This window comes from Schistocerca gregaria, chromosome 1 (assembly GCF_023897955.1).
Source record: "Schistocerca gregaria isolate iqSchGreg1 chromosome 1, iqSchGreg1.2, whole genome shotgun sequence".
NCBI lineage: Eukaryota > Metazoa > Arthropoda > Insecta > Orthoptera > Acrididae > Schistocerca > Schistocerca gregaria.
Genome location: NC_064920.1, coordinates 1,057,267,162 through 1,057,282,953, shown reverse-complemented (window position 1 = coordinate 1,057,282,953; position 15,792 = coordinate 1,057,267,162). Strand labels below are relative to the sequence as shown.

The 15,792-nt window shown below is 37.0% G+C and overlaps 1 protein-coding gene across 1 annotated transcript in view; it reads left to right on the top strand.

The window, feature by feature from the left end:
* Positions 1-15,792, top strand: part of LOC126281081 (serine/threonine-protein phosphatase 6 regulatory ankyrin repeat subunit B-like) — a 243,704-nt gene that overhangs the window by 157,587 nt on the left and 70,325 nt on the right. Inside the window, exon 11 of the mRNA XM_049979814.1 lies at positions 10,609-10,701. Coding sequence (XP_049835771.1) covers positions 10,609-10,701 — 93 coding nt within the window. The remainder of the gene's footprint in view (positions 1-10,608; positions 10,702-15,792) is intronic.

Genomic DNA, 15,792 nt, shown 5'->3' with positions numbered 1-15,792 from the left:
CATCAGATAGTTTTATTTCACCTTTTACACAGTCTAATCCCAGAACTGCTTCCTTTTCTGTCTTATTGATTGTGTCTTACTGACATGCATAATTTGATGACATCATAAGTATAACGATTTTGTGTTAATTTCTTTATTTCTCAACATGTATTAGACTGTGGCCAAATCTTCATGTTTAAATAACAGTGTCCTTAACTGTATCTTTCCCCATGGCTTATGTTTTTCTGCCATTAGCAAGTTATGAACTCAGCTAAAATACTTTTACAAACAACTGAAAAATTAATTTTATTTAGGACCATGTGGTGAGTTGCCCTACAATCAACTATCCAGTTATTATTGTGACTGTGCCACATGAAGCACTCGTACTAACAGCATCTTGTTCGTTTTGCTCTCATTTAAATTTCTTCTTTCCTGGACAATTTATGGATATGTGACCCAACTTTGTGACAATTATGAATAACACAAGTATCTTTATGTGTTGACTCTTTGCTTGTTTTTTTGATGTCCTTTGATACATTGTTCTGTAGCTGTTGTTTTTTTGGTATTAGCTTTCAAGGACTTTACAGAATGTTTATCTGCATTATATTTATAAAATCTAGTAGCTGCAGCAAGCAGATACCTTTTAATTGTAGCACACTTACAAAAAGCTGCAATTACTCAATCCCTTCATGAACTACTGATGTATGCATTTGCGCAATAAATACATATTGATATGAACAAATGCAGGCAGAATAATCAAAGTTTATTATTTATACTTAAATTTATGCTCATTTATGTTGAAATTGTTATTTGGCTGTTTGTCTAGATAGTAGATTCCCCTTCCTGTGATATATAGTTAGGTTATAACTTGACAATATCTACATTGAAATAATATTATGGTGGAGGTTACTTACTTCACCTCTACTTTTTAATGAATGTTCAATTCGTTTTAACACTAAGTAACACACACTGCAGCTTTTATAATATTTTCAGTTCATAGACTAAACATTCTAGCTCCAGAGACCAACCACACCAGACAGACCGAAAGCAGCTTAGTCCATCACTGCAACTATTTGTTGACTCTTACAAAGATATACAAAGTTTACATACAATGACATATATGTGAAGTTGATATAGTCAATTTTTGTAACCGAAGAGATACAGCCAACTAATTACAGGGTGTCCGAAAAGTCTTCCCTGATTACATAAATTGATAACTCAGACTAGAAGTAAGATACAAATATGAAACTGGTATCTAATTGTTTACAAACTATCAAAGTTTTTTTCACACATCAGTAAACTTCCACTTCCATTGTTGCCCAATGACAGTACATGTCGATATGACTTTGCAGTCGAAATGCTATCACGTATTGAGGACGATGATGGTTATCTCAGATGAATTGCCTTTTCCGACAAAGCGACCTTTTTTGTCAGTGGAGTAGTGAATCGCCATAATGTGCACATTTGGGGTTCACAACTCCCTGGCGAGGTCATGGAGTGCACCAGAGGCAGTCCAAAGGTGAATGTTTGTGCACGCTATTGCATAATTGAATTATCGGGCCATTCTTCTTTGCTGAGGCTACCGTCACATCTGCAGTGTGTCTGGACATGTTGCAACTGTATGCTGTTTCTCAGCTGCTTCAGTATCACCCCGATGTCTTGTTTCAGCAAGACGGTGCACAGCCTCATTGGGATTTGGACGTCCATGCCTATCTCGTTTTGACCTTTCCTGGGCGATGGATTGGTCGTGATGGGCTAACAGTTTGGCCTCCATGCTCTCCTGACATAACCCCATTAGACTTCTTTTTCTGGGGTTATGTCAAGGACGAGGTCTATTGAACACGTGTAGCAGATCTTGAAACCCTGCGGCATCGGATAACCACAGTCATTGAATCGATCCCTCCAGCGGTGTTGGCTAATGTGTGGGTGGAAATTAAATATCACCTAGATGTGCTATGTGCTACCAAGGGTGCTCATGTGGAAGTTTACTGATGTGTGAAAAAAACATTGATAGTTTGTAAACAATTAGACATAAGTTTCATATTTGTATATTACTTCTAGCCTGTTATCAATTTATGTAATCAGGGAAAGACTGTTTGGGCACCCTGTATATTTTATAGATAATAACTCAACCCCATAAACCATGGACCTTGCTGTAGATGGGGAGGCTTCTGTGTCCCGGTGATTAAGATAGCCGTGCTGTAGGTGCAACTACAATGGAGGGGTAGTTGTAGAGAGGCCAGACAAATGTGTGGTTCCTGAAGAGGGGCAACATCCTTTTCAATAGTTGCAGGAGCAACATTCTGGATGACTGACTGATGTGGCCTTGTAACATCAACCAAAATGGCCTTACTGTGCTGGTACTGGCTGAAAGCAAGTTGAAATTAGAGCCATAATTTTTCCCAAGGACATGCTTTACTATATGGTTAAATGATGATGGAATCCTCTTGGGTAAAATATTCCAGAAGTAAAATAGTCACCGATTTGGACTTCCAGGTGGGGACTACTCAGGAGGACATCATTATCAGCAGAAACAAAACTGCTGTTCTACAGTTCGGAAAGTGGAATATCAGATCCCTTAATCAGGCATGTGGGTTAGATAATTTAAAAAGGGAAATGTATAGAATAAGTTAGATTTAGTGAAATTCAGTGGCAGGAGGAACAAGACTTGTGGTCAGGTGAATACAGGTATATAAATAAAAAATCAAATAAGGGTAATGCAGGAGTAGGTTTAATAATGAATAAAAGGACAGGAACTTGGATAAGCTACTATGCGCAGCATAGTAAATGCATTATTGTAGCCAAGATAGACACAAAGCCCATGCCTGCCACAGTAGTACAAGTTTATATGCCAAATAGCTCTGCAGATGATGAAGAGATTGATGCAAAAAAGAAATTATTCAGATAGTTAAGGGAGATGAAAATTTAATAGACATGGGGGACTAGAATTCAATAGTAGCAAAATGAAGAGAAGGAAAAGTAGTAGGTGAATATGGACTCGGGGTAAGGAATGAAAGAGGAAACCCCTTGGCAGAACTTTGCACAGGACATAACTTGATCATAACCAACACTTGGTTTAAGAATCATGAAAGAAGGTTGTATACACGGAAGAGGCCTGGAGACACTGGAAGGTTTCAGATAGATTATATAATGGTAAGACAGTGATTTAGGAACCAGGTTTCAAATTGTAAGATATTTCCAGGGGCAGATGTGGACTCTGACTACAGTTTATTGGTTATGAACTGCAGACTAAAGCTGAAGAAACCACAAAAAGGTAGGAATTTAAGGAGATGGACTTGGATAAACTGAAAGAACTAGAGGCTGAAGAGAGTTTCAGAGAGAGCATTAGGGAACAATTGACAAGAACAGGGGAATGATGTACAGTAGAAGAAGAATGGGTAGCTTTGAGAGATGCAATAGTGAAGGCAGCAGAGGATCAAGTAGGTAAAAAGACAAGGGCTAGTAGAAACCCATGGGTAACAGAAGAGATATTGGATTTAATTGATGAAAGGAGAAAATATAAAAATGCAGTAAATGAAGTAGGCAAAAAGGAATACAAAAGTCTGGAAAATGAGATCAACAGGAAGGGCAAAAATGGCCCAGCAGGGCTGGCAAAAGGACAAATGTAAGGGTGTAGAAACATATTGCACTACAAGTAAGATGGACACTGCCTACAGGAAAATTAAAGAGACCTTTGAAGAAAAGTGAACCGCCTGTATGAATATCAAGAGCTCAAATGGAAACCCAGTCCTAAGCAGAGAAGGGAAAACAGAAAGGTGTAAGGAGTATATAGAGGGTCTACACAAGGTTGATCCAATCCCAAAGAAAGTAGGTGCTGTCAGAAGTGAAAATTACCAAACTATCAGTTTAATAAGTCACAGTTGCAAAATACTAACACAAATTCTTTACAGACGAATGGAAATGTGATAAATGTCGACCTCACTGAAGATTTGCTCGGATTCTGTGTAAATGTTGGAATGTGAGGCAATATTGACCCAATTATCTTAGAAAATAAGTTCAGGAAAGGCAAACCCACATTTCTAGCATTTGTGGACTTAGACAAAGCTTTTGACAATGTTGACTGGAATACACTCTTTCAAATTCTGATGGTGACAGGGACAATATACAGGGATCAAAAGGCTATTTACAATTTCTACAGAAACAAAATGGCACTTATAAGAGTGGAGGGGCATGAAATGGAAGCAGTGGTTGAGAAGGGAGTGAGACAGGGTTGTAGCCAATCTACAATGTTATTCAATCTGTATATTGAGCAAGCAGTAAAAGAAGCAAAAGAAAAATTTGGAATAGGAATGAACATCCAGGGAGAAGAAATAAAAACTTTGAGGTTTGCCAAGGACAGTACAATTTTTGTAGGGACAGCAAAGGACATGGAAGAGCAGCTAAACGTAATGGACAGTGTCTTGAAAGAAGCATATAAGATGAATATCAACAAAAGCAAAACAAGGATAATGGATTGTAGTCAAATGAAATCAGGTATTGCTGAGGGAATTACATTAGAAAATGAGACAGTTAAAGAAGAAAATTAGTTTTGCTATTTGGGAAGCAAAATAAGTGATGATGGTTGAAGTAGAGAGGATATAAAATGTAGACAGGCCATGGCAAGGAAAGCATTTCTGAAGAAGAGAAATTTCCTAACATCAAATATAGATTTAAGCATCAGGAAGTCTTTTCTGAAAGTATTTGTATGGAGAGTAGCCATGTATGTAAGTAAAACATGGATGATGACTAGTTTAGACAAGAAGAGAACAGAAGCTTTTGAATTTCTGAAGATTAAATGGGTAGATCACATAACTAAAGAGGCGGTACTGAATACATTTGGGGAGAAGAGGAATGTTTCACACAACTTGGCTGGAAGAAGGAATCGGTTGGTAGGACACATTCTGAGGGCATCAAAGGATCACCAGTTTAGTACTGAAGGGATGTGTGGAGGGTAAAAATCATAGAGGGAGACCAAGAGATGAATACAGTAAGCAGATTCAGAAGGATATAGGTTGCAGTAGTTATTCATAGATGAAGAGGCTTGCTCAGTATAGAGTAGCAAGGAGAGCTGCATCAAACCAGTCTCTGGACTGAAGAGCACAACAACAACAACAACAGATAAAAGCATTTCTCTGTCAATTTTAATTTTTGAATGATTATGTACAGCAATAAGTATGGTTATAATAATCAATTTTAATATTCTTAACTTTAAATTATAGTGCCTTGGCTATATTGACACTTCATGAAAATGAAATGTGTTCAGCAATTCTGTTACAAGCTCCATTTTCAGTTTTGTAAGCAATGTTCTTTAGATATGCTAAAGTTTTGTTTATCAGTCCTAGATAATTTCCCATAGATTCAGAATTCTTCAGTTTTAGTGGGTATAATTTCCATCTCAGTTATGTGGTGTGAAATATGCTGTTCTTTGGGGCATACCATTTTCTAAGGTCTAACCATACTGTTTTTGGGTTTGTCAAATTTTAGGATATGCTACTACTGTTCATTACAATTGGAGACTACAATTTTTGTTTGTGCCTTACCTTGAAATGATATACTAATGTATGTCTCTTTGTCAGCAAATGATGCACCTTTACCAGGTTCCATCTTGACAAGCTCAATTACAGTCCACAAATCAGAATCTGTTTAAATCATTTGCATTTGGTTTGACAAGGAAGTATAATTCACAAAGTTTAGTTTCTCTGTGCTGTGCCTGTTCTCCATCATACCTGTCAATTTCTTTAATTGACTTACTGTTGTTAAGAGAACATGTTTTCTTTTCTATGTGTTCATGAACTCAGCTCGGTGTCAGTTAATGTTTTCCAAATGCGTTGCACCAGAAATATACAGTAGTTATTGGCAAATGTTTTACCTTTGTCACACATATCTTTATTACCAGTGCTATGTCATTCACCAGGCACAACTGGACAGACAGCCTCAAGATACAACATTATCAAAATGTAAATGAATCAACTTCATCTACGTCTGGTACGATGGATGTGGAAGAATTATAGGCAAATTTTAAACACATTGTAAATCATGCATTCAACAAGTATGTGCCGAAAAAGTGGGTTACGGATGAAAAAGAACCATCATGGTTTAACAGCGTAATTCGGAGAATGCTCAGGAAGCAAAGGCAGTTGCACTCATTGTACAAGAAAGATTGGGAGAATGAGGACAGGCAAAAGTTAGTAGAGATTCATGCTTCTGTAAAAATAGCAAAAGATCTTGCTGAAAAACCAAGGAAATTCTGGTCTTACATAAAATCAGTAAGTGGTTCGAAGGCTTCCACCCAATCACTCACTGATCAGTCTGGCCTGGCAACAGAAGACAGCAAAATGAAAGCTGAAACTTTAAATTTAGAATTTGAGAAATCTTTCACACAGGAGGATTGTACAAACATACTGCTGTTTGAGTCTCATACAGATTCCCGATTGGAGGACATAGTGTTAGACATCTCTGGGGTTGTGAAGCAGCTGAATGGGTTGAAAATAAATAAATCCCCAGGTCCCGATGGGATTCCAATTCGGTTTTACAGAAACTACTCTACTGCATTGGCTCCTTACTTAGCTTGCATTTATCACAAATCTCTTGCCCAATGTAAAGTCCTGAGTGTTTGGAAAAAAGCACAGGTGACGCCTGTATATAAGTAGGGTAGAAGGACAGATCCTCAAAATTACAGACCAATATCCTTAACATTAGTTTGTTGCAGGATTCTTGAACATATTCTAAGTTCAAATATATTGAATTTCCTTGAGACAGAGAAGTTGCTGTCCATGTGTCAGCACGGCTTTAGAAAGCATCGCTCCTGTGAAATGCAACTCGCCCTTTTTTCACATGATATCTTGCGAACCATGGATGAAGGGTATCAGATGGATGCCATATTCCTTGACTTCCAGAAAGCTTTGGACATGGTGCCACACTGAAGATTCCTAACTAAGATACGAGCATATGAGATTGGTTCCCAAGTATGTGAGTGGTTCGAAGACTTCTTAAGTAATAGAACCCAGTACAGTGTCCTCAATGGTGAGTGTTCATTGGAGGTGAGGGTATCATCTGGAGTGCCCCAGGGAAGTGTGGTAGGTCCACTGTTGTTTTCTATCTACATAAATGATCTTTTGGATAGGGTGGATAGCAATGTGCGGCTGTTTGCTGATGATGCTGTGGTGTATGGGAAGGTGTCATCGTTGAGTGACTGTAGGAGGATACAAGATGACTTGGACAGGATTTGTGACTGGTGTAAAGAATGGCAGCTAACTGTAAATATAGATAAATGTAAATGAATGCAGATTAATAGGAAAAAGAATCCCGTAATGTTTGAATACTCCATTAGTTGTGTAGCACTTGACACAGTCATGTCGATTAAATATTTGGGCGTAACATTGTAGAGCGATATGAATTGGGACAAGCATGTAATGGCAGCTGTAGGGAAGGCGGATAGTCGTCTTCGGTTCATTGGTAGAATTTTGGGAAGATGTGGTTCATCTGTAAAGGAGACCACTTATAAAACACTAATACGACCTATTCTTGAGTACTGCTTGTGCATTTGGGATCCGTATCATGTCGGATTGAGGGAGGACATAGAAGCAATTCAGAGGTGGGCTGCTAGATTTGTTACTGGTAGGTTTGATCATCACGCGAGTGTTATGGAAATGGTTCAGGAACTCGGGTAAGAGTCTCTAGAGGAAAGGAGGCATTCTTTTTGTGAATTGCTACTGAGGAAATTTAGAGAACCAGCATTTGAGGCTGACTGCAGTACAATTTTACTGCCTCCAACTTACATTTTGCGGAAAGACCACAAAGATAAGATAAGAGAGATTAAGGCTCGTACAGAGGCATATTGGCAGTATTTTTCCTTTGTTCTGTTTGGGAGTGGAACAGGGAGACAAGATGCTAGTTGTGGTACGAGGTAACTTCCGCCACACACCGTTTGGTGGATTGCGGAGTATGTTTGTAGATTTAGATGTAGGTACATGAATGCAACTCTACTGTGATAGTAATTTAATACCACAAGACATATTTAAGTTATAAATTAGATTACAATAATATCACAACTATAAAATAGATACAAGTATATAATGAAATTAAATATAACAGTTGCTGTTGGAGTCATGGAACTGAGCTGCAGCTCAAGTAAACACTATTATATTACTAGAGAAGAATTCTTCAATTTTGTAGAAGGGTTGCTCTTTTAGCTTGCACAAAATAGTAGTTTTAAACTGCTCCCATGGTAAAGACTGAATGTGATGAGGCAGAGCATTAAACAATTTTAGGGCCACAATTGGGAAGCTGTTTTGTGTCTTTGCTAGGTTTTAGATCAGCTAACAGACAGAAACACAGTTTTCTGATTTCCTTATTAGGATGCTTGGACCCATAACCATTGTAGGAGTAGAATAAAATTGTTGTATCAAACACAGTAATATGTATTGACAGAAAAAAACTGTATACACCATCATAGCAGAAAAAACTAAACTTCTATTTTAAGAGGATAAACTCTGATTGTCTTTTTAAAAATATCAAAGATAATCCAGTTATGTCACAGTAATAGAATAAAGAAAGGAGCTCTTGTCTGCTTGTTTAAATCTAAATACTGCCATATTTGAAATAAATTTTATCCAACAGTACAGTGTGGCCACAGAATTAAGATAAGGATTGCTTTAGTGTCATTTAAATAATTATGTATGTTGTGTTATATGTTTTCACTATTTTTGCTGTTTTCATAATGTCAAAAATACATATTTTTGTTCTTGTGTATATGTTAGCTTTTATTCCATTGGAGGTAACCATTGTGTGTTAGAATTTATTGTTTCTTACTTTTGTTATTAAATTAAGGTATCCTTTCATATCCACTGCTTCAGTTTCCTCTGAATTAGTGAGTTATTACAATTTTTAATTGGTAGAGTATTTATCTTTTTTTAGTTGCAAATTACTGACTAAATGCCTGAAGTTTTTCAATCTTTCATTTTTTGATCATTAATAATATGTTCATTTTTGTAGACTATGATTGATTTTTACATTTTCTTGTGTTGTCATTTTATCGAAGGATTAATGTTTTGTCATAAGAAATGAATATCTTAGGCTGAAGATATTAATACACATTACAAAATTCCAGAGTTGTATTTCATTTCTGGAGATGTGTAGGGCTAAATACAAGAATTGTTCAAGATATTTATGATTTCCTTCTTTGGAAACAAAGTGATACAAAACACACACACACACACACACACACACACACACACACACACACACACATATTGTCCAAGCTGATTACATCATCTGGTGCTGCAGCCGAATTGTTGGAGGTTAGGGTTTTGTTGGATAGAAAGGGTAAATGAAGAAAGGTTGCAGCACTGTGGAGGGAACAGTGGAGCAAAGAGGAGCTAATGGCTGGAATGCAGAGATTGTGAGAGATGTGACAGAAATATGGCACTGGTGATCTAGCTCACTCTGGCACTATGTGAGTGTATCGTATGATGAAGTGGAGGAGTGGTTAGTGAGGATGTGAGGGAGGGAGACACAGAACTTGGAAGACAAGGATTGTAGAAAGAAAGGTGTCAGTGTAAATTAATAGGGTGAAATGGGAAACATGGGAGCAGAAATAGAGTTGGTTGTGGGACAGGCTAGTCAAGACTGGGACAGGAGGATTACAGGATCAAAGGAATGTTTCAAAGGTAATCCCATGTATGTAATACATACAAGCTGGTATGTGGGAGAGAACAGGAGTGATGATCAAAGATCCAGATGGTGTGCATTGTGAAATAACTTTGGATACTGAGCATGTTATGCTCAGCAGCACACTCTGCCACTGAATGGTGAACTTTGCTTTTGGCACAGTTTGACTATGTCAATTCTTTCAACTAGATGGCTGGTTGGTAGTGATGCCTATTTATAAAGCTGCTCAAAAGTTACAGCAGAGTTCATAACTGTTGTGACTGCTTTCACAGGTAGCCCTGCCTTTGATAGTGTAAGATACACTTGTGTCAAAATTGGAATAGGATTTGCTGGATGGTGAACAGGACAAATCTTTTTCTTAGATGTTCCACAGGAATGTAACCCATGTTGATATTTTAGAGATTGGTTGGGTAGCAGAATACAACCTTGGATGGCAGGGGATGGAGAGATATTGTAGGAATGATGATCATTTCCATACATGATGCTAAATAGTTGGTATTCTGGTGCAGGATTTGGTTAAGATGTTTGAATGTGTGATGAAGGGGGGTGGAGTGCTTCTTCATAGCTGGTTCATGGAGAGTGATTTCAAGATTAAGTGTGGATGTATGATGTACCCCTCTTCCCACTCCATGCTGTCAGTTAGCTCCAAGTAAGAACATCGTCTGAGAGCTCAACTATGTTTTAAGTCTTGTTCATAAAGCAGCTGGCGGTTCAGCATTTCAGCTCTACAGTGAGTAACTACCTTTACTCTTTAAATTAGATGTATTCCATCCAAAACTTACCAGAATCATATCAATATTTAAAATACTCATATAGTTTTGTTAAATATGGTGCATGAACATCAGTAATTGTCAATTATAGCACAGTTTGTTCCTATGATTCCACATCCATAAATTTAGATGTATCTCTCTACCACTTATGCACAATAATGCTTTATCCTGTGTGATCTGTCATTTGTAGGCACTGGACCTTTTGCTGAAGGCTGGTGCTGATCGAAATGTGATGGATAACTGTGGTGTGACAGCTCTTCACTTGGCTGCCAGCTGTCGAAAGGTAAATTCAGTTAATCATACATTCTTGTCTTTCAAAGCAGTATGGTACTATTGTTCTCATACAGTGTATATAATGGTTATTGATACACTTAATGAACTGCTGTCAGAATGTTTTGTAATAATAAAAGGACTATTTTTTCTGTAGCTAAATTAGAACTTGAATTTTCTGTTAACTGTTTCTCTACTGGACTTGTTCTAGTCTCTGTTGACACCATGAATTTCTTACTCAGTTTATTCCTGTTGTCCCCATCCCCTCCATACTTACTGGCCACCTTTTCCACAGAGTTGTGAATGAATAAATCTAATGTATGGAAGTACTGGAACTCATGACTTTTGAATCCACATATTTTATATATTAGTTCATGATTGTTATAGTGAGAGCCTCTTTTTATCAGTGTTATAGACAACACATTTTGTTGTTAATGATTAAATACTTGCTGAGTATTCAGTTTTGCCCAGGTATGTACTCATTCCAGTTTTCTATTATTGCGTCTCCTCCTTCCTCCTCCTTCTGTACAGCTCCTCCACTCCTTAAGTTTCTGTCCATTTCCTCCTTTCCCTACCTCTGTCCGTCTCCTTACCTCCCCCCTTCCCATCCCTGTACAGCTCCTGCTCCTTCTCTCTCTGTCCAGCTCCTTGTCCACCCTCTCCCTGTCCATTGAAATATGATTAAACTGCTTAGATAAAATGACGAAAATGACATTAAAGAAGAATTGTGCACTGAAGTAAAAAAAATGTGGACTGTCTCATTCTGAGTTGGTTTACATTTTTTTACTTAAGTGCACAATTCTTCCTTAACGTCTTTTTTGTCATTATCTCTAAGCAGTTTAATTGTTTCAGATCAGTTTGCATTAACCATGATCTGCATAATGTCATTACCATTATAATTATTGTCAATAGAATAATTAATAATATGAGTATTTTGTGTTGCATTATTTGTGTTTTTTGTGTAGCCCCCATTCAGATATGTGACCAACACTGGAGAGTGTAATGAGATCGCTTTTAGTTTTTTTGTGTTTGTATGTGGTTCCTGTTGTTCTTACAGTATCCAAATATCATTTGTCTGCTGGGGTGTGCAACTGGTGTGGTTCTGATGTGGTTGATTACTTCATACATCACTCTGATTTTGATTTATTCCAGGAGGTGGTCCATCTTTTGTTGACACCAACCTGGTTGGTTACTATGCCAGTAATTTTCATTGAAATTACAATAATAATCACATTCTGGTTTGTATTTTGTTGGTATCTCTGCTGGAAGTTATTCTTACTCCTACACCTCTTATTGTTGTCATAGGATTGATTATTATTATAGTTAAAGTTAGAAAAATATCCATTGTCGTTCACCCTGTTATTATTGTATCATCAGTGATCATTAGAATTATTGCGTCTCTCTTGTGGGTTTACTCCACTGTTCCGCGTGTCATGATTCCATTTTCCATTTCCATTATGGGTATTAGTATTTGTGCAGTGTGAATCATGCATGTGTTGGTTACCAATTCATTTTGATGCCTTCCTGCATAAGGTCAATTGAATCTAACTGACAGAAATTTTTCTAGGCCAGTTTCCCTTACACTGATCAATTTGTCTCGGATACTCAAAGGAAGTTTCAGTTTTAAAATTCTTATTGCATTTTTGTATGACACTATCTCATCCCAGTACTTTGTTTTATTTATATACTTTTTGAAGTACTCCCTGTGAGAACCTAATTTGCAAGTATATGGTTTGAGATTGTACACTTCTTTCCTAAGCCTTTCTTGCATGCTGGTTGAACAGTATTATTATAAAAAAGCTTTTTCAAATTGTCAAAGGTATGACATTGTTCTGCAGCCTCTGTTGCCCAGAGAGCAGCATCTCCTTTTATGAAGAGTAGTATAAATGCAATCTTTCTGTTCATACCACAATCTCAGAAGCACATCTCTAAATGATTTTATAAACATCATTAGATGAGGTGTTTTGCTGTCTTGAATGAAGATTGACAGTTGTCTGTGCTCAATTAAGCTTTCCTCTGCTAATATATTTGTAGTCTGTAGCATTATGTTATTTGTGCCTGGCAAAATATTGCTTAGTGTGTTTTGTTTTGTACATATTCTCTGTATGATGAAACTATGTGATTATTGCCGTAACATGTATCTCTTTCCTGAGAAGCAGGAAGGTTATCCTGATTGAAATTTTTAATCTCCTGCATCTCCTGTAATTTTTTTACTTTATCTGACATTTGTTGAAATTCAGAATTAAAATTCTCTACTTTATCAATAGAACCAGATGATACTATAACACCTGCCTGCTTTATCACCCAATAGCAATTCATTATTTAAGTTTTCGACAATCTCTTTATCTTTTTGTTCTAACCATTGATTAGCTTCTGTAACTATTTTCTCTTCTTGGTTAACAAAATGCGTCTGAATCTCTTCTGCACTCTGTAGTGGCAAATTCTAAACTCTTTCTGAAATTTGACTAACTGTTTTCTCTAAAGTTGACTGGGCTGTCTGCACATCAAGCAGATCAGTACCAATCTGTGTTACCTTTTCAGATAATTTTTGTTAGTCTTGTTGAAATTGACCAAATCTTTATTTTAGCTCATTGAGCTCGGATCTGAAATGTTCAGAAAATTTATCAAGTGTATTCACAATCTGCTTTGACTGCTGTTCTGTGAATGATTTTAATGTGGTATCGATTCGCTCATCGTGACCAATAGCTCGTTCTATCAGGTTTTCAGGAAATTTTTTCAAAGTACTATCAATTTGGGATACTCTACCTGTGCTGCTAGAACATGTGCCTTTACAAGTACGACACAACATGTGGTTCATGCATGATGGAGCTCCTGCACATTTCAGTCGTTCATACGCTTCTCAACAATAGATTCAGTGATCAATGGATTGGTAGAGGTGGACCAATTCCATGGCCTCCACACTCTCCTGACCTCAACCCTCTTGACTTTCATTTATGGGGTCATTTGAAAGCTCTTGTCTATGCAACCCTGGTACGAAATGCAGAGACTCTTCATGCTCGTATTGTGGATGGCTGTGATACAATACGCCATTCTCCAGGGCTGCATCAGCACATCAGGGATTCCATGCGACAGAGGGTGGATGCATGTATCCTCACTAACGGAGGACATTTTGAACATTTCCTGTAACAAAGTGTTTGAAGTCACACTTGTATGTTCTGTTGCTGTGTGTTTCCATTCCATGATTAATGTGATTTGAAGAGAAGTAATAAAATGAGCTCTAACGTGGAAAGTAAGTGTTTCCAGACACATGTTCACATAACATTTTTCTTTCTTTGTGTGTGAGGAACGTTTCCTGAAAATTTAGCCGTAGATTTTTGTAACACCCTTTATAACACTGATATTTTATCAAATTTCAACTTATGAAAATGGCTTTTATCATGATAAATTATTCTGCTTTAGTTGCTATGTTCATGAAGAAATTGGGTCCACCATTCACCATTCACCTCATTGTTCACACATTGTATTTCAGAACTTAAACCAGTTATGCAACACTTTCATCCACTATTAATATGAAATTAGGATCATTTATCTTCACTTTCTGAAATGCAGTGCATGAAATACAAAATTTCAAAAGCAATCACCTTACTTTTTGCAGCCATGTGTATTCAGTTGCAGGAAACTCATGAGTCATCATCTAAAGAGCTACTTTCCATTAGTCCTCCAGATTGGTTGAACATGAAAAAGAAAATACACAAAAATTACAACATTGCAGAGATGCTGAGTCTCCGATAAGCACAACAAGAGAACTGTCACAAAATGAGATTTAGGCCAACAAAGCTGTGACACATTCACCTGCTTTATTTCTTCATTGATTTTCCTCAGTGATGACGTATTGTGTTGTCATACTGGTTGAAAAACAGGGGTAGAGCGGAGGGGGGGCTCAACACTGACTACTATAAATGACGTAGCCAACAGGTGCACAGTTGTATTTCAGAGTTCTTTACTTTTATTGTTCACGAACCCCGCCCCCCTCACCCCCCCCCCCCCACCCCCACCCCCCACCCCTCCTCACGATATTACACAGTTATGTGGCCAGTTAACTATTGGCAAATTTTGATAAGCCTCATTAAATTTTGCAGGCATACAGCAGCATACTGCTACAACAGTTTACAGTTGAACATCTATGAGCAGTAAAAACTTACCACACAGTTCACAGTCTTTCAAATAAATTGAACTGAAACTATCAATTTTTTAACACAAGGCCTATTTGGGTTACACTTTCACAGTTAAGTTGACTCATTGTTGGTGTTCTAACTAATACAGGTTTCTTGTCTGAAAATCCACCATGGACTGACTGTCTCGGAACCAAAAATCGGGACCTTATATATCATGACAATAATAGGCATTGAAACTACATATTGTTTAATGTTTAATTTACAGAAATTGCAATTAAAACGTACCTCATTCAATTAAGTAATACATAAAAAAAATTCAATCTTTTAAACAGTTTCTCCTACCATGAGGGATATGCTGAATTATTTGTTTAATCATGAAGTTAACAGATATAGTTATGCAAACAATACTTTTGACAAAACTGGTAATTACTTTAGAATTAATTAACTGCTGGCTTTTCTAACATGTTTACAAATAGAGCCAAATAAGTACTTAAAGAATGCCAGTGTTTCGTCTTCCAAATGTTTATAATTAGTACAGAATTTATATTTGTTTATAACTCTGCAAAAGACTTTGACTTAAAAAACAATACTGATTTCATCCTATAACAAAAGATACTAACTAGGAATAGTCAAAATAAATTAGAAAATCAATTACATACATAAAACTAAGCACAAAACTAGAGCTGGTGCTATATTCTTTAAAACTGAGGGCCAATCTTTCTCTTTTATGAAAATGCAGATTATACTCATATATGTTAATACTAATTAGTCAAGAATAATAAAAATGAATTTTTAGGAGTCAGATGGCAAAACAAGAGAGGAATTAAAAAGATCCCAGCTTGCTTCATCACAAGGCCATTGTCAAAAATAGGCAACACACACGCACACATGCAAAAATGGTTTAAATGGCTCTGAGCACTATGGGTCTTAACTTCTGAGGTCATCAGTCCCCTAGAACTTAAAACTAC